At 38.3% G+C, this 22,302-nt stretch overlaps 1 protein-coding gene across 3 annotated transcripts in view; it reads right to left on the bottom strand.

The window, feature by feature from the left end:
• Nucleotides 1–1,211: 1,211 nt before the first annotated feature.
• rab27b (RAB27B, member RAS oncogene family) overlaps nucleotides 1,212–22,302 on the bottom strand; it is a 56,185-nt gene continuing 35,094 nt past the window's right edge. For all 3 annotated transcript variants that reach the window (XM_034125804.1, XM_034125805.1, XM_034125807.1), the window contains exons 2-6: nucleotides 11,877–12,048; nucleotides 8,217–8,305; nucleotides 6,275–6,378; nucleotides 5,948–6,071; nucleotides 1,212–3,487 (exon numbers count right to left, since the gene is read on the bottom strand). In XM_034125804.1, coding sequence (XP_033981695.1) covers nucleotides 3,301–3,487; nucleotides 5,948–6,071; nucleotides 6,275–6,378; nucleotides 8,217–8,305; nucleotides 11,877–12,029 — 657 coding nt within the window. In that variant the 5' untranslated portion in view covers nucleotides 12,030–12,048 and the 3' untranslated portion in view covers nucleotides 1,212–3,300. The remainder of the gene's footprint in view (nucleotides 3,488–5,947; nucleotides 6,072–6,274; nucleotides 6,379–8,216; nucleotides 8,306–11,876; nucleotides 12,049–22,302) is intronic.

Raw genomic sequence — 22,302 nt, 5'->3', positions numbered from 1 at the left:
CGATTGGCAGCCCCTGGTTTCAATTGACTTTAAACCAACCTTTACCGACATGCTGTAATACTTTTCTTAGTTGGGACTGCTATATAAAACTTGGCTCATTGAAGAACAAGGATTTATCCGGCAGCAGGTGGCAAGCAAAAATAGTATTTCCCATGTTTCTGGTGCACCTCAACTTGGGTCAAGATTTTTCATGAAGTACTGTAAGGCAGATCAAGGTGTAACATGATGAGGAAAACCATTGAGCTGGACTTAAAACAAAATAAATCATCTTGGACCCAAAGCAGAGATGTGACATTATAATGAAACAGATTTGATTTGTGTTCATTTAAAGGGGACCTATCATGCAAAATGCACTTTTGTACGTCTTTTATACATGAATATGTGTCCCCGGTGTTCCAGGGAACTCACCAAGTGTCAGAAAACACAACCCTCTCTATTTTCCTCCATACCCAAATCTCTAAAAAAGGGGCTGCAACGGATCTGATAAAAACTGATCCAGATTTGAACACTGTCCTGACGTCAGGACAGTGGCGCTACGGCTATTGGGCCAACTCCACCAATCAGGAGGAGACAGACACGGCCATTGCCGTTCGAAAGCGCTGGAGACGCTGTAGTACATATGCCAGGCCTCTAGATGGTGCTGTTGCTCACAGAATCAACCCTTGCAAAAACAGACTAACATTTTTCAAATTGAGCGAAATGAGGCATGGCTAAAATGCATGATCTGTTTGGTATTTTGAAAAAAAAAAAAAGTATAAATATGCCTTATATAGGTATGGTCCTACACTATATTATTCAAATATAGCATGATAGGTCCACTTTAAATTTAAAGGGCTTGAATGCAGCGTTTTTAGTTGAGTTTCTATATGAATGTGAGTTCTTACGTTTTTCTTCAAAGCAACTGTTCTATGGTCAGGTATGCAATGAAAAAAGGAAACAATTTAGTGTTAACCATGCACAATACACAACAGAAAGTTGGTCCACAGTAACTTCAAGTGGTGAAAAACTATTTCCACTGTACATCTCAAGAGTTTAAAAGTGTATTTTCTTCATATAAGAGAAGCATTTTGTTAAGTAATTTGTGGGGTCATTGAAAACAGAGATTCAGAGCAATATAGGAATGAAAAGAAAAACAAATGAATGGAATAAAAAAAGAAAGGATATGTGTGAGATGTGAAGGACATCACAAAAATATGACAACTGAAATAATAATCTATGCTTTACATTTATTTTAATATAAATAATTGGTCACTTTATATTCCAACAATATTGGTCGTGTATGGAGCCTTAAAGCAATATTTCACTTTGTCGTTATAAAGAGATGGAAAATCAGCTGCCCTGAAAAGCAGAAGTCACCTGACTTCCATAATAATCTGAAATAGATAATCATGCTCTGCACTCATAAATCCATTACATTTATTTAAGATGAATTCATACTAATTGACATAACATGTTTATTACATTTTAGTGATAGCAATAGGGTGACCTAGCATACCCAGAGCAACTGATGTTAGGTGCTGAATTATCACAAACTCCTACAACGATTAAAGTCTGCTCCACTACAGTGAAATAAAGCTTTAAAAGCCAAGGCAGTAGATCAGTTTGGAACAATATGCCTATCCAGGTACTGTATAGGATACCCTATTAATAATATATATGTTTTTTTGTCCACTTCCCATTGCTTTGCTGTACCCATATGTATTGTACCGTACGGATGGTATACTATACAAATCATAATCAGCCATGTCTGACACTAATCTGAAGACAAAATAAAGAGTAAACTGCAAAAGAAAGGCGCGATCAAAATGCTAGCTAACAAGCTAGCTTTAGCCGCTGTTCCGTACAGTTTGAATTAAGGCTGGGAAATAATCATGGGGACAAAGAAATAAAGGTCATCAATGCAATGTAAACGTATTTAGACAATTCTTTTTCTAATTGATCATATGGCAGTCATGTAAGAAAGTGACAAAGAAAAGCAAGAATAGCTAAAAGCAGCAACTCAACGGCCACAACAACCTAGCTAGCAAGCTAGTCTTGATAGCACGATTTTAATGGTACAGCGAGAAGTGGGCTATGCATTTCTCGAAATGTTTCCAAATGAGTTACTAAAAACACTCTTCACTCCACACCTAGCCTGCTTTTGTTAATATTAGCATACCGTTTGTAGCCACTGCTATCACTACTGAGCACTGATACCCTACGTTAGCTAGTTTGTGGCTATCTAGCTACACAAGCTGCTAATCAGATGTGCAAACAGGAGGAAATGTAGCGGTTAGCTCATAGCAACACCTGTTCCAAGGTAACTCTTTTTTATTTAGTGGCAACACAAGTATTTCTTTTATGTGATAAAAATATGACACAGTTTAGTTGTGAAAAATGCTAATATAGTTCAATATACTGCCGATATTTATCTGCAGGGTCATTGTAGATTCAGCTGTCATTACATGTCATTTGAGCTATTGTGTAAAGGCTAACAGAAACAGCCTCTCCAACACAGGGTCAAAGAGCTCCACCATGACGCTGTAGCCAACTGTGTTAAAAACTGTGTGGCTACATTTTTAGGAACAACGTTTTGCATTCGTGAACCAGACCAATATGCTTGAAACACTGAAAAATGTCCATTCATGGCTCTCATACAGGTACAGCATTGCATGAACAATGTTTGAAACAGGGGAGGAGGGGGGGACACACATTTGCCCTCCCTGGTCCAGGAGGAAAGGTTTCAGGAGAGGATCATAAGTTAATTTACACAGACACACAGCCTGATGTCAAGCTCTTCATGCCTGCTGTCATCAAGTGATAGCCTAAACATGTAACATCTTACCTCTGTTACAAAGTGATGTACTGTTGTAGCATCAAAGGTTCAAATTGAAGTTGTAAACATCTCCTTTTTGCCTTTAGAGATCAATTTAAATTATTCAAACCACTTGGGAGCAGAGCAATTGGGAGCTGGCAGAGCTTAATTCCCATGTTTTACTGTAAATGAGGCACATTATGTGTCTGACAGTGATGAAACGATCCCCTCCTGTTTTCATTTCCTCAGACTAAGACTGTGTTTCCTTGAATAGCCACTAGGGGGGGACAGGGTTGTGTCATTGCCACAGTGCCAAACAGTATGGGAGGAGAAAGAAGGAAGATAAAGAAAAGAGAAGCAGAATATGGTTAAAGGTTAGTTTTAGAAAGTGTAAAAGAGGTAGAAACATGCAAAGATGACTGAAGGAGAAGGTAAAAGAAGGACAGATGTGGTGAGTAGAAAGGACGGACGACAGAAGAGCGCTGAATGGTCGTTTCCTTCTTCATCTAGCATGCACATTTCTTCTCGTTGGGCTGCTCATCGCTGAGCTTCGTGGCTCCGTTCCCATTGGCTGGATCGGCGGGTGGTTTGTCGACACACTGCTCCATCCTCTTCATGACTAGGTCCAACAGCGTTATCACCGCCTTGTCCACCTCCGCCCCTGTGGCTGCACTCGTCTCAAAGTACGGGATCCTGTGGGCGACAAAAAGTACTTTAGGAACAATTTTCCAATTAATTTCATCAGATTTATTATATGTAATTTCTATTAAAATCATCTTGTAGAGACTTGAAATGTCATGCTGATGAATTGTCCCTGAGAATAAAGTGAAAATGAAGTGGAAACCTTTAGTATTGGTCCCAGACATCAGGGGGGGGGAAATGGATAGAGGAAGATATTACATTTTTTCTGGAAATAAAAGTTTAATACCAATTTGGAAAAAAAGTGGGCATATACTGAGAGTTTCACATTATTCCCAAAATGTTATTTAAAATCTTACTCCTCTTATCTTCTGCCCTTAGGCCTTTCCCTATTACAATATACTATGTACCACAAAAAACAGATGTCAGAAACAGTTATAGGGATAAGGGAAAGTTATTGCGATGTAAAAGCTATATAAGTTTTGCTAAGTACAAGTGAGAAGAAATGTGCGTATCCTGATATTCGGATCTGCTCAGAAAATTAGACCAGGGGAGTCAAACTCAATTTCATCGCGGGCCACATCAGCATTATGGCTGCACTCAAAAGGGCCGGTTGTAACTTTAAGACTATATAAAAATACATATATAAATATTTAATATATATAAAATAATGTATTATATTACATTATTTTCCTCTGCATTGGATTATTATCTGATAGGGTAATAACTTCATAATTAACTACGTCTGAAAGCAGAAGTCTAGGGAAAAAAATTGCAAGTCTCTTCAGTGAGAATGTCACAAAATGATTTAAAAAGAAAATTCTGGAAAAAAAGTCAAAATCCTAAAAAATAAGTGAAATTTGAAAAAAATAAGTGATTTATTTATTTTTGAAAATTTGATCAAAATAAGTGATTTTTTTTTTTTTTTTTAAGTGAAATTTTGAGAAAAAAAAGTAACATTTTGAAAAAAAAAGTAACATTTACAAAAACAATTCTAAGAAAAAAGGAATATTTAGAAGAAAAAAAGTCAAATTCTGAGAAAAAAAGTCAAATTTGAGATGCATTGTGGGACATGTAGTTTATGGGCAACGTGCTTCTGTAAATCGGCATGTAACAGGTATTATAAACGTATTATTCTTTGCAAGCTCTTGTGGGGCCACATACAATGAAGTCACGGGCCGGATTTGGCCCCCGGGCCTTGAGTTTGACACCCCTGAGTTAGACCGTTTGATTTGACTGATTTAGCCCCTGAACACTTTCCCACTGCGCCCCAGAGTTGAACACATATGACTTCCTTGAAGATAGTTTTGTTGCCAGGCAACATAAGATCTTGGCTGGTTGGAGTTACACAGGAAAAGATGTTTAACTAGCAGGAAGTCATTTGTTGAGATATTGCTCACAGTTCACCTTTATCTTCGTACAAACCCATAAACATCCTAATATTAACCCCGGATTAACCATTTTTTCATGCCTGTATGTTTGCAACAAAGTAATTGTTTGATGAAATGACCAAAAAGAAAGAAATTTGACTTGCCTGTTTACAGTAAGTGTGACACTGTTAATCTGCATCACAGTAAAATCAAATATTATAAAGTATAAAATAATATAATAAAATAAAATGAAGGGTCAATTCCTTTGTAGTAAGAGATGCATCACATGAGGACTGTGTATATTTTGTAGTGGCTTAACTACTTATTTGTTGATGCAGACAAGCATAAAATATACATAAAACAAAAAATAATATTATCTCTATATCAAATCTAAGAGTTAGTTTTTCATAAATTATTCAATTTAAAAAAGGCAAAAACAGCCAACGCAAAGACTCCTTCATGATTTAGGCCAAGTTTGGGGAAAAACACTGGCAGACGCTGGCGACCTGAGACTTTAAAATAATATATGGATACAATTATTAAGCACTTAGCTCAGGAGCTACATCACAGGGTGGCTGACAGGTAATGACTGAATGTGATTCTAACCACAGGCGGACGATAAAGAGGTGATGGAGAGTCGAGTGAACATGGAAGGGGCAGTGGGCTCCATCTATCCTGTAGGCTGTTCACTAAGTTGAGAAACATTTTGTGCAGTTTATTCTCTGTCTGTGACTTTAGATGAAAATAAGGAGCCCCTCCCCACGCCCCTCTGAGAGATATTTGGTTAAAAAGAACACAATGGTGCTCTCGGAGGAGATTCAGGTGATAAGGTGGGGGGGGGGGGGTTACCTTGGTTGCTGATTGGCTAATGGTTACACAAGCCAGAACATCGTTATGACAAAGTGGCCAAAATCTGATCAGCTCATTTTCAGACAGGTTTTTATATAAATGGATCAGGACAAAAAGAGAGAGAATCTTTGTTCCTGAAACTTTCAGAATCTTTTTACACAGAGGGGACACATGTTGATGTAGAAAAGACATGAAGAAGTGGATTTTGCATAATAGGTGACCTTTAATACTCTAGTAATCATAGCTCCAAATAAAACTCCTGCAACAAATACTGAAAACTAACAAACTAACGTACCCGTATTTATCAGCCAGCTCCTTGGCCTGTTTCTCCTGAACCTCCCGCTGGTCCGCCAGGTCCGCCTTGTTTCCTATCAACACGATATCTGGATTCTCACAGTACGCATTGGCCTGTAGCTGGCCTGGAAACAATACAAATATACAACAACATAAAACAACACTGGTCTATTGTATCCTTATTTTCATACGTTTCATTCATGTCCAAATATAACAAAAACTTTTCTGACCCCTGTGGAATTTGGACCTCTAGTGGCACGAAAGAGTAATGTTGAAGCTAGAACGGAAATTGATTTTGTTACACGTAAAGACAATATGAGACACATACTCATCCAGTTTCTGACATTGAGGAAACTCTGCTGGCTGGTGAGATCAAACATCAGCAGGAAGCCCATGGCGTCCCTGAAGAACGCCGTCGTCAGGCTGCGGAATCTGTAAGAGACGTACAGCAAATCAAACAAAGGACATGGCAGCTAAGATTTGAGCTGAAATGCCTAAAAGGTGCAGTTTCTCCAACAATGCTATAGGCAAACTCAGACAAATGTGACTGTGTGAAGAGACTACAACATTTATCTAAAACTGCCATATTCACATATGATGCTAATATGGGGCTCATATTAGTATGTAGTGTCTCTACTGGGACATGTCTCCATGCGTTAATGTTCAAAAAGCTCTATTTTTCTCATACTGCAGCACCTCTTTTCACCCTCTGTCTGAAACCAGAGCCCAGTCTGCTCTGATTGGTTAGCTGGCCAGCTCTTTTGTGATTGGTCAACTGCTAAGGAGAAACTCCCAAACACTTTTGGACTCAAGCCTCAAAAACATATATAGCACACTACAGGAAATGTTTAAAAAAAAGCATGATTGGGCCCTTTTAAGAAACACATTTATGACACATCAAAAACATATTCGGGGAGAAAAATCTTTCCCTGGAAACGTTATTGAGAATAGAGTTTTGTTGTATGTATGTTATTTTGGGCTAGGTGCCCTTCACTTCAATGCAACATCTCAGTAAAAGCAGATCCAGTTTTGACAAAGATAATAAATCTCATCGCTGAAATTCGAGCCTGTATCATCACACTGAATGTTTCAACAGATCACTATCATTGTTTGTGTGCCTCCTTGCATGCACACACTCCCGCACACATGATTGACATATGGTCTTTAATTGCCACTGGCCTCGATTTGTTTAATCTGTTTATAAAGGCCTGATGACTCATTGCAGGATGACTCACTGTCAGTTACATAATCCTAACTTTATTTCTTCAGAGAACAAATTCTTATTTTCATAAACGGATCTTTTGATGGAGCACCCAGTCATTATTCACCCTTTGTGACCAGTTTGTCAGACTGGAACCGCCCTGATGTCGGCTGCTTGATCCTGATTGTTTGCGAATCAAATATTTGCTCAGTAGTAAGCCATATTTACATATTAGTTATTATCGCTGGTGGTGTCACACCCAGACGCACCCAATATCTACCCTTTGTACATTTGCATTAAGAAAGACATATCACGCTAATTTTCAGGTTCATATATTTAGGGGCTGTACTGTCACATGTAACATTTACATGCTTTCATGTCTCCCAAAGTTCCCTCTACAGCAGGCCATTTACATGCACAAAGAACTATATAAACACACTACAGGAAATTAAAACCCCCCTAAAATATTATAGGGCTTCTTTAAGTCAATCAAAGTTAAGCATTACAGCTACCATCTCTGTGATTTGATGATACGATTTGCTCGTCAATAGGTTAACACATCTTGCATTGTTGTAGATGGAACCATAGTTAGTGTTTCTCTCCTAGTAAATATTGGGGAAATTACCCTCAGAGACCAAACCGTTTTTTTGTATAAGGCTGTAAACATGTTTATTTCTGCTGTAAGGTCATTTGGGTTATCATGGGGGTCTATGGAGTTGCTCTAGTGGCCAACATTACACAATATTACTGCTACGAAACTGAGGAAAAAAAGGAATCGTAACCCAATGGGTTATTGTATCCTTCATTAAACCATTGGGCACATGATTAGATGTCCCTCTTGGACACAGAGAGCTCTGGAAATATCTATTCTTTTTAGAAGAAGATTATTTACCATGTGTATTGCAAGAAAAGACAGCATAGACATGGTTGACTATCAATGCTATATATATATATATCTGTTGCTACGTTGGTAAACACCACTGTGAACAAGTTGTTGAAAAGTGTGAATATAGATAATTGTGTGCAAAAACTGTAATTGGCATGATGTAAGGAAAGACAATCAACCCACCTCTCCTGCCCAGCTGTGTCCCATAGCTGAAGGTGAACCTTGAAGGTTTTCCCTGTTGTCGTCGCATTGGGATTGGCCGCTGTGTACACCTGAGGGGTCATAAACAAAACTAGTTTAGTTACATTTATCAGATACAATTAACAAAATAATGTATATAGAGAAAATGTTTGAACACTTGGGAAGGTAGGATCTATTGCAGGCATTAGTTTGAACCAGTAGGACCAGATATACGGGCGCATTGTTGAAGAAATAAAGTGATAGGAACTGTGTTAAACATTGAAATGGCAGCTACAACTTTCAATGCCTTTGGGTTGCAGGCAACACCAACAACATATATCACTAGAAAAAAGACTCTCCTGGTAATCCCAAACAGAAAACAGAGCAATCTCTCTGTCCTAGCCCTCTTACATTCAAGATGGTGGCAAAGAAAACTAAATAAATGGTGTATCTCATAGCTCTAGGGGCTTTAACAAACTCCACTGCTTCGTTATTTGATTTCTCAGCATGTCTGACTAACGGTGATTTATTCTGACTGTAATGATGAACTCTCGTGTGCTGCAGCTGGTTGTTGTTTCGGTGTCTCAGCATGAAGCCTCGGGCGTCATTCACACCTCTCATTCTCACAGATGAGACACTCTCTTTGAAAGCTGTGTTGATACGGATCATACTTAAAAAAAGTAAAAAAAGTAAAGTGCTTTTAGTTCAGTTTTCCAGGTGACTTTCAACTTGAAATTGTTGACGTACATCTGACAAAAGCGATTCCTCAAAAGGGAGACATGTTTGTTATTGAATCTAAGGATTGCTGGATTACGATGCCAAGTTCGGGCACTAATGCCACATCTGCACATTCACGTCTAAGGAAAAAAGTCCCCAATCAAGTAGGTTGTCGACTGGTTCCAGGTAATGTATAACTACACACTATGTGAGGGATACTAAACCAACGATTTGACTCACAGCATGGATTTTAAATGACTTTTTTTGTATGAATTGATCGTATTGCATCCGCTGGAACTGCGGCAACAGCAACGCGAATTAAAATGGCGGAAGCACTGATCGAGGTTTACTGTAACTGTCCAAATGTCTTTTTCCTATTAACCAGTTTTTTAAACACAGCCAGAGCCCATACAGTGTTCTTGTTAGAGATATTTCCTGTCTGTCTTCTGCTGTTCCCTTTACTGTTTACTTCCTGTGTGTTTTCTGCTGTTGATTTCTCTATCGTTCTAACTTCTTTCCTTCTCTTGCGGTCATTTTTCTTTCTTAACATGGTACAGTTTAGCCATCATGAATCCAAAGTGTTGTGCTCTCCACAAATATAAAAAAACGAATATTCAAAAAGTATTCCACGTGCTTACTGATGGAGAAAACTAACTATATGTTGTTCACAGCTGACATTCAATAACCAGACTTTTCTCTGCGGATTGATATGACTACACATAGTCCCTTGATCCTCCTTAGCAATGGTAAGCTCTCCTTAGCAGCGAAACATAACAACCTCTATAATGTCCAAATTGACCACAATCACGGACTGCAGATGGAAATGAGCCATTAGCTCAAATCTGGCATAATTCATCTCTTCTCTTTTCTGAGATTAATGTATTTGTATGCATGGTCCTTGTTGAAATAAATATATAATACAAAGAAAAAAAGAATTCAACTGAGCTATGTAAAAAGTATAGTTAAATGCAGAGCCTGAATGTCAAACCTTCTTAATTCATCTCCATTCCTTTCCATTTGAAAAAAAAAAAACTGTTCCACATTTAGCATTCAGCTTCAGGCTCCACAGAGACCCTGAGGAGGAGCCTCTGACATCACGGCGCTACAGCTGTGATCCAACGTGTCTGCTTCTGTTTGACTCTTGACGCCTGGACACGAGGTGTGATCTTAACACGCACACAGACCAAGTGAGGAACTCTAATCAATCCTATGAGTCATCCGGAGCGCTGGGGTTTAAACAGCGTTGTCTGTATTTCAGAGGAACGACGGCAGAAAAGTCAAAAAAACATCTTTCCAAAGCGAGCCTCGCCCACTCTCTGATTCAAATAACTCACACTTAAGACATCTCAATGTGTTCACCCTGATGAGATCCCAGCTACAGAAGTCAATGTTTTCACTCAGGGACAGTTTAAAGTGGTATTCACAGTCAATCTTTTGAGTGTTAAAGCCTCTGGTGGCTGTTTGTTTCTTCACAGATAACAGCAGCTGTGGAAAGACTGGATTTATCTCAATTAGAGCAGATTGATCTAACATTGACTAGTTGTTACGCTGGGGAAATGACATCCATTAGAGCTTTTTCAAGCAAGGAATCAACACTGCTTTTTTGCTTCAGATTGACAATACTACTGTACATCTATATCTGTTTAAATATGATCATAAAAAAAGGGTGCTCCAGCCAGGAAAGGGCTATCTTCGCTTGGAATACAGTCTTGAAACATGTGGCCTAGATCTGTCAAAAATACTGTTCATTTTTCTTTTATTATTCTTTGTAATGTCAGTGTTGTGTACTGCTATTCCTCCTGACGTAATGTGCAGCACGGGAAAGAAAACACTACAACATTTCATCTCCTACTTTTTGGAATCACAAAAAGGGACTCGTGCCAGTAAGACACTTTTACATTTCACTGTTAATGTGCATAAGCTATTCAAATAATTCAATTGTATTATTATGAACAGGGTCAGTATGTCCCGGCTATATCTTTAAAGTTCTGTGTGTCTGATGCTCATTGTTAACAATATGGCCATGTATATCACTTTAATTAAGATTATGAAAAGGGCTAGACAGGATGTCAAAATACATTTAAAAATCTAAATCTATATATTAAATGTAGGTATACATACTGCCGGAATTTTCTTTTTATGTTTTCATTTAGCTACTCTCATTCTTCTATATTTTAAATATATATTTGTGTAATGTTGTGATGTACACCTAATTATTAAACCAAAATACTGTGTTGCTTTTATTTGATGTATTAAGAGTAAAACGGCATTTGTAAACTATACTATTCTTTAAGTCCAGCCTTTAATTTATGATGACAAATGTTTGATACTAAATATCTTGGTTCTTTAAGGTCACGTTGTTCTGTCTTACATAATACACTTAAATAAAAAACATATTTTCTCTTGTCTTCATGTGCATTGCATTTGATTTTCAGGTAATCCAAAAGCAACGGAAAGTAATCAGGTTACTATTATATGTTGATACTTTTACAGGTAACTAGTGATTGTAAGGGAATGCATTTTTATAGTAACCCTCCCAACCCTGATGATGATTTACTTTATTTGTCCATGTGTTTGTACCACAGCAATCATGACGTCACAACACTCCACCATCTTCCCCCAGTTACTGTTTCCTGGGCTAGAGGTCGATCTGACTGTCTGTCGCTGTACAAGTTAATATAATGACCGTGACTCAGCTCAGCAGATGTTCAGGAGAAAAACAGCAGACCTGACCTGACCCTGTGTTTGTTCTTTCAAGTACAGGCCAAAAATATGCCTGGGAAAATGACAAGTAACTATGGTAACCCAGCATGAATATCTCGCATACTCCTGTTTTAAGTTGATTAAAAACTAGAAACAGAAACGTCTCAAACCTACCGGAAAGATATACACATTTCCCTGCGTTCAGTAAAGACTATCCCAGTAATATAAGATGATAGAACTCACCACTCTCTTTTCCCTGAAGTCGATGCCGACTGTGGTGATGAACTTTGGGTTGAACTTGTTGTCTGTGTATCGGTACAGGAAGGTGGTCTTCCCCACGCCGGAGTCTCCCAGGGCAAGGAGCTTTATAAGGTAGTCATAATCCCCATCAGTCATATTGATGCCCGCAATAAACCTGTGGGAAACAGACGGAGGAGATGTTAACGGACAGAGACACTCAGAGAGGCTTAGCTGAGGTTAACATACATACTGCATAATGTAGGCATTCTGTGTGAGTGTGTGCATATAATCATACTAATAGGAACAATGTGAGGTTTGATTGGTTAAACTAGCCAATGAATAGATAGGGAGGAGACTGTGTGTGTGTGTGTGTGTGTGTGTGTGTGTGTGTGTGTTATACTAGCCACTGTTGAATTATGGAAGTGTGGTCATAGGGTCATCCTGCCCAGAACATGACATTCTGGGAAAAGTGTAAAGTGTGTGTGTGTGTGTGTGTGTGTGTGTGTGTGTGTGTGTGTGTGTGTGTGTGTGTGTGTGTGTGTGTGTGTGTGTGTGTGTGTGTGTGTGTGTGTGTGTGTGTGTGTGTGTGGGGAGAGGGTATGTCTGTATATCAGAGTATGGGAAAGCAGTAGAAAATGTACTCAGTTTAACGGTCATTTATTAAAAGGAATACTTCACCCCCAAAATAAACGCTTGAAAAACAAACGAATACTCCCCCATGATATTCTTAGAGCCTTACCAGTAGTAAATGTTGAAATGGTTTATCATCTGGGGAGCAGGACCATGATCAAGAAATGAATTTCAAAACGTTTGATTTCCATGATTTCTTTTCACATGGTTCTATTTAGTTGTAGTCTGGGGTCTGTTTGCCTCAAAGCTAGATGAGGTATTTTTAGAATGAGGATCACAAGACTCTAATTCACTCAGCTGAGAGGAAGCAGATATAACACTGAGCTTTATTACAGGGATGACAGTGATTAACCAGGAGCTCTGATCTGCTCACAATAACCTCACTGTACGTCAGATAGTACGATGAGAACCAGTTACACTGTTCACCAACCAACCACACTGAAGCAAACATGGTCTTAGTTATCACACATATATAAAGATTACTAGATAGTGTTGGAGGCGGGGCCGGGTGTATTTTCTACGAAAGTAGTTTGAAGGTGCATTAATCTTAAAATTAGCAGAATTATGAGATTACCTTCCGTATCCATGGGCCCTTAAAAAGTACATTTTTCATTAACCCTCCCTCCCAGTTATCTATAAACTAGCTCTGGATTAGACTTTAAGTGCATTTTGCAACTTTAAGGACCTTTTATATAAAAAGGGCTATTCAGTATTGGCAAGTTGATTACTTCAAAAACAACGAGTCGCTGATATTCTGATCATTTCCAATGGAAGTCTAAGGAGGCCTAACAACATAACATGACAAACCCGGAAATTCATATTCCACAGTTTAGCCATTATGTCAAACTGGCTTCAAGGCTAGATAGTATTCCTATTATAAATAGCAGAATTGTATAATTGTCTAGAATAGAAAGAACTGTAGTAAATACAAGTTCACAGAGATGATAAATCTGATTTTTCAGGCATATTTGAGTTAGATTATGAACCAAAACCTACACTCACCGAGCTACATATGCACGCACAGCCAGTTCAAATAGACAGCTGAAGTAAAACCCAGGAATAACAGACTCCATTTCCCATAAGCTCTACCATCCCAGGTTTATAATCAATAAGACAACAGAAGATTAGAGTCCAAAGTCCACAGAGGGATGCCTAAACAAGGTAGAACTAGTGATGGTGGATATAATGAATATGGTCAAATGGTACAAGGTGCTGCTAAACTTTAATGGGAGCTGTATTGTTTTGTTTGCTAAATAAATTGATTTCATTCAAATGAATCTGGTTTAAATGTCCAATGAACATAAAGCAGACTTTAATACAATACAAATCAATAAATCTAACAAATTCAATGCATCACAATGATGACTTTCGCGACAAAAGTTAATCAAGTTATAAGGACCGTTTTCTAGACCTAATTCAATGAGCTTTCCTTCATTCGTGCGGACGTTTTGGCACATGACAGTACTCTGATATGTTTTTCCTTTCTTTGGTTGCTCTTACACATTTAGCATAAATCAGTCATGTCTTTTATGAAGCCTCCCGACGTTGAAAGGACGGGGGTGAGACGAGATAGATGCTTCAACGTTATTGATCTGTGCTCATTTGTAGGAAACTGGGAACACTACAACCGGTGGTGTGATGAGTGGTGTGGTCAGTCATGACTCCCCGAGGGTTAAACTGTTAACGAACTGCGATAAATCATAGTATATTTAATGTGCCATGCATTCACTCTCTGATATCTCACATCATATATACCTCGTCACTGTACCGTTTTTACGTTAATTATTTGACTGTCTATGTTACTATCCAATTGCTCTTTTTACTGAACTGTTAGTGTACAGTTTTAGTATTATGCTGCTGTGTTTATTGTATATTTGTAACTGGCACAACAATTTCCTTCGGGGAATAAATAAAGTCCTATCTTATCTTATCTTATATATCTGGCCAATCAGATGGAGCCCTACTGCTGTAGATGTCCCGCCCCCATGTAGAAGTCACGCTCATAGCTGAAGGGTATAGCTGATGGATTTCAACTGAGTGTTGGTTATGACTGAAGGGAGGGAACACCAAGGGAAATAATGGGGATGAAAATGACATTTTTCAAACACGTGTTACAACCACCAGAGGTTTCATGAGGACCTGAAACCTCTTCGATGTCACATCCGGCTAACAATTGAATTGTAACACTCGTACATGTTTGTTCTCCTTGGATCACCCAGCGATAAAGTGTAGATACTTTCCTGCATGCAGCATTACGGCGAACAGCTCACTATCAGAGATGGCAAAAGTACACGCATCCTTTACTCAAGTAGAAGTACAGATACTCGTGTTTAAAAATACTCTGGTAAAAGTAGAAGTACTGACTAAACTTCTTTACTCAAGTAAAAGTAAAGAGGGCTTTGAAATGTACTTCAGTAAAAAGTACCCATAACTAGCAGCTGTTTTAAAGAGTACCTGACCTCCCTTTATATTAATAGAACAATAATGTCATTGTTAGCTAATGAATGTTTCCATGCTGAACAACGGCAACATGACAACGTTTTCATTGGTCCCTCTTCTTTAGAGAAGACCAGGAAATGATGGATACACGGATCGTGTTCAAATCAATAGGCACGCAATGACTCTAAATAATAATGATCACGCCACCAAACACACATTCAAACTAAAGGAACCAGCCTGTTTGGGAAATGTAAGAAGTAGAAAGTACAGGTATTTGTGTTCAACATGTAAGAAGTAAAAGTACAGGTATTTGTGTTAGAAATGTAAGAAGTAGAAAGTTCAGGTATTTGTGTTAGAAATGTAAAAAGTCAAAGTAAAAAGTCATCAGAAAAATAAGTAGTGGAGTAAAGTACTGATACCAGAAAAATGTACTTAAGTACAGTAACGAAGTATTTGTACTCCACTACTTCCCACCTCTGCTCACTATATTACTAAACTGAAAAGTGTCTGGTACGAGTTAAAGAAAAACAATTGAACACAGGATGATTGTATTGCTGACCCAAAAACACTAGAAATGATGTTTTCTGACAAACCAGTCCAGAGGTGGAGGTGAGGCCAGACAGTTTGTTCTCTGATCTAGTGTGTATGGATCTAAAGGTTCCCTGGTTATACTTGGCTTGTTCATTTACCCATTAAAATCTCCAAAGGCTCTGGGCTATGTTCAAAAAGCCCCAAATCCTTTGTAATAAGTAACCCGGTACATGTAAACACGAGAAATCATATCGAGTTATGTTCAGCCAATACATCCAGGGTATATCATCGAATCCATATTTTAATGTTCAGGGAAAACATGAAGCATACTCTTCAAGCTGCACCGCTTGCCAAAATGGGGCTTTTAAACGCCAGAATGCTTTTTTTTTTTTTTTAATGTAAAACAAGCAAATAACTGGTGATGAGCTCTTTCTCTAAAGCATAAAACAACAAATATCTCAACTCTGGGGGATTTAAACGTTCACATTTGCTGCATTTCCCAAGTTAGTCATGAGTCCAGTCATGTTGACTTTTAGCATTCCCAATGTCAAGATAAATGTGGAAAAACTCTGGAATAATAGATCAGATTTCCCCACTGCACCCGTCTAAAGACCCATTTATTTTCTTTAGTCTCTTAATAGTCATCAATGAAGACATTTCTATTGTTTGTTTCAAAAAATGTGTATCTGTCCTCTGTGTGATTATTGTAAACAAAAGGTGATTGTATATTTCTTTCTGCATTAAAAAGATAAAGAAGTGTGCAAAGCGACACTTTGTTCAGAGTAGTTGTTTTCACATTTTACAGGCAGAATGTATGTACACACCGTTGCCACTTTATTAGGTACAATTAACTTATATGCAGGAGCCAAGCAATGAATCCTCCTATCAGAGTTTATATTGTTCACTTGTGATTAGGGCTGCACGATAGATCGTGTCATGACGATAATCGCGATATGCGCATGCAGTCACATCGCAGGAAGTTTTTTTTTTTTTTTTTTTTTAGGACGTGCGATATGAAGTAGGCAAATTAACTCAAACACGTCATGTTACAATTATTTTGCTGCTTGCTAGAAAAGGAAAACTCTCGCGGCTCTCATGTCAGGTGTACTTGAGTGACATGCAGGCTCTGCATGCACAGCAAACCACCAATCACAATCAAATCTCCAAAGCAAAGGGACCCGGTGATTCAAAGGTAAAAACACTGAATAAAGTAGTTTCATGTGTTTCTCCAGGGCAGTGCTAACCGAGCTAGCTCAGCTTGTTGCTCTGATAACTTAAGATCCAGACGTTCGTGACTAAAATCCTTCATCCAGTTAAATATAGTTAGAAAAATACCAATTGTATAGCATTAAAGTTCAAGAAAGGATGGTTTGCGGACAAAAAAAAAACGGTCTTTTCTTCAATTCCTGTATTTTTTCATATCGCAATATATATATCGCAGGGGAACAAAATATCCCAATGTCAGTTTTTTTCCAATATCGTGCAGCCCTACTTGTGATGGTGCTGAACTGTATTGCCTTTGTCTTAAAAGTCTTACTAATGTTAAGCCTACCCTTGTTGATATAACTAGATTCATTGCAGATTAAACTGCATTATGTTCAACTAGGCGTGCATTATGCAGTGTCATTTAGTGTAGAACTAATATCATAAGGTTATAGCAACTAATAGGAAAAGTGGATCACAGGTTTGCTTCAATCAGGTTATGGAGGAAAGGTTCTCCCTGGCGTCTGCTAAACCTTCCGTCTCAAGAACAAGCAAGAACAAAGGCATAAAACAGAGACATTAAAAATGTATGAGCCGTCACACACAATAGCAGAGTGGGAACCAACAGAGAATAAGAGGAACATGTAGAAAGACAACAGAATTAACAACAAAAAGAGATGACTTGAGTTTACACATCATTAGCATCAGCTGATGGCATGGCATAATGGGTCTCATTGTAATATAAGCGCAATAAACAGGACTAATTTCTACTTTATATGACCATACTATAACTTTATAAAGCTATTTCACTTGTTATTGAGTATTGATACCTTTAAAGAATCCCCCTTTTTTTTTTTAAACCACAATTAAAATGCATCTGATTTAATTGACTGAGCCCAAGGATTCTGCACATGACAGAGAAAACAACAGAATACTGACTTATTACAAGAACTAGTCCTCTCATAATGGATGCAGAACATGATAATGAACAACTCATCCATCATGTGTTGTGGTGTTGCTTTTGCAATCAACAGGTTCAATCCTACACTGACCAGCGACATATATCAGTTCCAACACTGGAGCAGTCTCTTCCTTAGAGAAGCATGAAACCACCCGACAAACCCCAAGTGTAATTTCCAGTTCGAGCAGATTTATAACACACTGCGCATTTAATCTGAAAAACTAAGCAAAAAGACAAAGGAAAAAAGATTGTGTCGAGTCCAACAGCTGGTTTTTTGGCAATGATTTACACATTTGACTCCATTATGAGATGGGAATGTAAACTTTCTGGCTTTATTGCAGAACTGATTAGATGTAAAAGGGACTGGATGGACATATCGTTTGTTTCTTTATAATGAAAACAACTGTTGGGATATAAAACTAGATGCCTTACAGCCAACAAATGTTTTTGAATATGCGTTTTGCTCGGGTCATAAGATTTGTTACACTATGTGCATATGATAGGGCTGAACGATTCATCTATTTTAAATCGAAATTTGAAATGATGCGATTATCAAATCTCAAAGCCTGCGATTTTTTTTTAAACTTTTTTTTTTTTTTTTTCTTCTTGTGTGTCAGTCATCCACACCAATCAGAAGTGCTGTGCTCCACATGTACCAGCCATTGTTAACCAATCAGAAGTGGCCCATGATAGTAGGTGATAGACAGATTGACCCAATCACCTGCCAAGTATTTTTGAAAGTGCCTGCCCTTTTCCAAATGGCTTCCAATGGAGCTCTCCTAGATGGTTTGGTGAAACAAACCATCTGAGTCAGGTTAGTAATGCTCCATCACATGTTCTACATCTATTACAGGGTGAATCTTAAACTGAAGCTTGACTTTAAAGCAACCCAACGGAAGTTTCATGTAAGTTTAGTTCTTTCACTCGTAGCTCGGGCTGCGGGGGTGCTAGAGACGGGAGCACGTTGATACGACCTTCCTAGCCGGAGATATGGCCGCATTTTACAATAAACTTCCGTTGGGTCGCTTAAAAACAAATATCGCAAATCGAATCGCAATATCTGTCAGAAAAATCGCAATTAGATTATTTCCCCAAATCGTGCAGCCCTAGCATATGACATTAAAACATTTGAATTGAATCTTTGAAATTGAATCTGATGTTTCCTACAGCTTGAAAAACCCAAAGTAAAATGCCAATACTTGACAGACACCCTTTAATTAAGACACAATGTCGTCCGTATTTCCGAGTAAAGTAGACATTGGTTTTCCAAGAAAAACGGATATATTAAAAGGTCAGCAAACATTTGTCAGAGACCTTTGTCTCCGACGGCTGTGGCCTTCAAATCATCTTGAACAGGTCAGACATCTAATCTGTTTTCCATCTGATCTGCGGTCACCGCTGAGGTCATTTGCTGTCGTTAACCAATTTATTCTCCAGAACAATCAATAACGGTTAACATGGATGAGGATTGACCCTTTGATTATCCAATGTGTGCATTCTTCCTTCAGGTTACGCCTAAGGTTGTCTGAAACCTTTTTAGCATTTCAGGCCCACTTAACAAAAGCAGTGAGGCGCATTTGAGATGGCACAGCAGAAAGATCAATAGAGTGAACCTAATCAGCAGCTGGGTGGCTTGCTGTGCACAAAAACTGCAATTACTACTCTTACTTCAGGCTATTCTTGTACTTGTAAAACCAACTTCTGCATGAACAAACAGATAAGGTTCATCCACACTGTCCAGCATGGATAAGTGGTTTTAAAGAAGGACCAGAGAGACCGATTACATTCATCCTGTGGCTTCTGGACTCATAACCAGATCAGATCATTACACACTCTATTTATCCATCTGTTAATGCAACCATAGCTTCCTCAACCCCTCTCTTATCCCACAGCAGGAGGTGAGCTTACACCTGTAGAGTTAGCACACACAGCTGGATCGAAAAAGGTCAACATGGATGTAGAAAACTGTGCGGAAGAACAGGAAGGATGAGAAGGTCAACCTCTAAGGGTCAGAGTTCAGCAATTCACTGGAATGGTATTTAATTGTATTATAACCTCCGAGTTGTTTCAGCTAAACGCTTAAAGCAATCTCACAATAACAATGCTCACAGTTATATGTATATCAGCTGAAATGTGTAATCCTTTTAGTCACATGCTGATCAAAACTTGTATGGTGCATCAGATTATTAACAGGTCTAATAAATGGCTAATTCATGTTGCTTTTATCTCCATTCCAGACAACCACACATAAGGACCAGTGACTGAACAGATGGTGTTTACAGTACTGCACCAAAAACCTGTGACATCTCCATCCAAACCGATATGTTCTGCTGTTCTCTGTCTGTGGTCGCTTTCACAAATCAGTGATCCAGTTCACAGCGAATCCAGGTCATTAAAGCATTTCCATTTCCTTCACAGCCCTTTGCGGCCGCACAGAAAGTGACGGTTTTTACCATTTCATGGTTTCTTCGCAATACAGAAGAATTATTCCATCTCCAAAAATCTACCTATACAACAGAAAACCCAAAGAAAAATAGGTTCCGTTTCATTGATTGATTTCTGAGGAGTGCAGGATAACTCCAAAAAACTAGGATGCCAAAAGGAGACATCACACATCTTCAAGTGTCTTTAAAAAAGCACCAGCAAGATTTTAAATTCCAAATGCGAAGCTCTTCTTGTCCTGAGAGAAGTAAACTAACCCCTTTCAATTGCAGCACTTAAATTAGACTAAATCCGACCACATGAAACCTGATATAATCAGAGCAGAACACCGTCAGAAATCAAACTAATGTGGAGCATTGAGCTGCAACCTGAAGGTCTCATGACTTCAATAGTCATGATGTGTTTAGTTAAACTATTTACATCTTACAGCTATGATCACGTACAGGACAAACTGTTGAACAACCAGGCTGTGTGCGGCAAAGCTGTGATGTAGAGGCTTTGGTGATTCTATGTTTTTACAGCAAGCCTTTGAGTCTATTTTGGCTGATCTACCATAAACACTTTCAGGAACAGAAGCTGTATTTCAGTTATTCCCACTTATATTGACTTAACATGATCAGCGAGATGTAGTAGTTGTACAAGAAAGGATGAACTGCTTTATTGGTCTTTTTGAAACACAAATACAGGAAGTTAACTTGTGGTTGGAGAGATGAGTTAGATAGTAGTGCTCTTCTTCCTCTAACAATCTATCTTTGGCTGCATAAATTAACCAATCAAGCGAAGAGGGATTGAAGAATCTATTAAATTAGTCTCAGAGCTTAGTGAATCATTGGTGTTTGGCCAAAATGGAATAAAACAGGAATGAGTTTTCCAACAATAACCCTAAAGTACAAAGTTCAGAACCCCATAGTGATGCAGAAACAAGTCCTAACACCCAGATATTCGTTTTTTTTAACATGTTTTTGGTCAGAAGCCTGAGATGGGTATGTAGTTAATAGAAGCCTAAGAGAAAAGTGCAAAGCTTCTACTGTTTGAGTAATAAATTGGCAGTTAAGTGACTAAATTAGACTTCTAACGTTTTCACGGCAAAAACAAGTCTGCCTTAGCTCAGCTGTGGATGACACGAAGCCATGCATACATTATAAAGTTTGTCTATAGACAACAGTAAGACCTTTTTCATCTGCCGATTACATATATGCTCCCAAGAACATTAAAACGGTGTTAATGTGGCGATTAGGCTGCTGAACAAAACGTGTAAGTATCATAAATGTGTGTTTGCCACACAATTTATTTCCGGTTCAACATTCCACTGGGAAAATCTCATTGCTTTTAGTCATGAACCTCTTGCGATGCTTACTTCCTTCTGGGTTGGCCCTCCAAAACTATGTCATCACTGCAGCACTCAGACCAGCAATTTGAGATACAATATGGTGTTGGAGTTGGGCCATGACATCACAACAGGATTGTTTCATGTTTCAATGCAGATACATTTTTATTAAAAAAAAGTGCTTAATCATTGTCAGAGCATAGGCAATGGGTTCCAATTTCCCTATTGGCCAATGCATTCCACCTCTTTTGCCCTTTACATGTACTATTATGCAGCCAAAATCAGCTCAAATGTGATTCGTCAATACTACAAGGACTACATACGGACACCAAAAAGCTTCTGATACCAAGTTCTTGTCCCACCTTCCACAGGTTCTGAATTTATATGCAGATATGTATACAAAACTGAACTAAGTGAAATGCTTGCATGGGGGAAATAGGTGACCATAACAGAGCGAGTATACACAATACTAAGGACCTAAAACTGGCTTATTGGAATACAGTTTTTAATAAATTAAACACTTTACTCAGCTCTTTTATGAACAACCAAACTATCAGTTCTGTTTCACAGCACATTTCTTCTTAATGTGACTCTTCTCCATATATTATATTGAGTTATTCTGTTATTTTTATTCATTGCCTATTGAGTTGGAGGTCATGTGATCAGCCAGCTGACTGAATTTGTGGTTCTGTCATTCGCCCCAGGACAGTGCACACAGCATCATTACAAGCTGGGTCGTAAAAATACAATGATCTCCACTTTGAACTTCTTTACCATTGAAAGTGGGTATACTGTTATACTGTTAAGAGGCTAATCTTGTGTTATATGTGTGTGCTTGAGTCCTATACTACTATACTCAAGTACTTATTTCATAGAAGCAATAACAGCCAGTGTCA

Source organism: Trematomus bernacchii, unplaced genomic scaffold (assembly GCF_902827165.1).
Source record: "Trematomus bernacchii unplaced genomic scaffold, fTreBer1.1, whole genome shotgun sequence".
Taxonomy (NCBI): domain Eukaryota; kingdom Metazoa; phylum Chordata; class Actinopteri; order Perciformes; family Nototheniidae; genus Trematomus; species Trematomus bernacchii.
The sequence above is the reverse complement of the archived record's forward strand: the minus strand, read 5'-3'. Positions and strand labels throughout refer to the sequence as shown.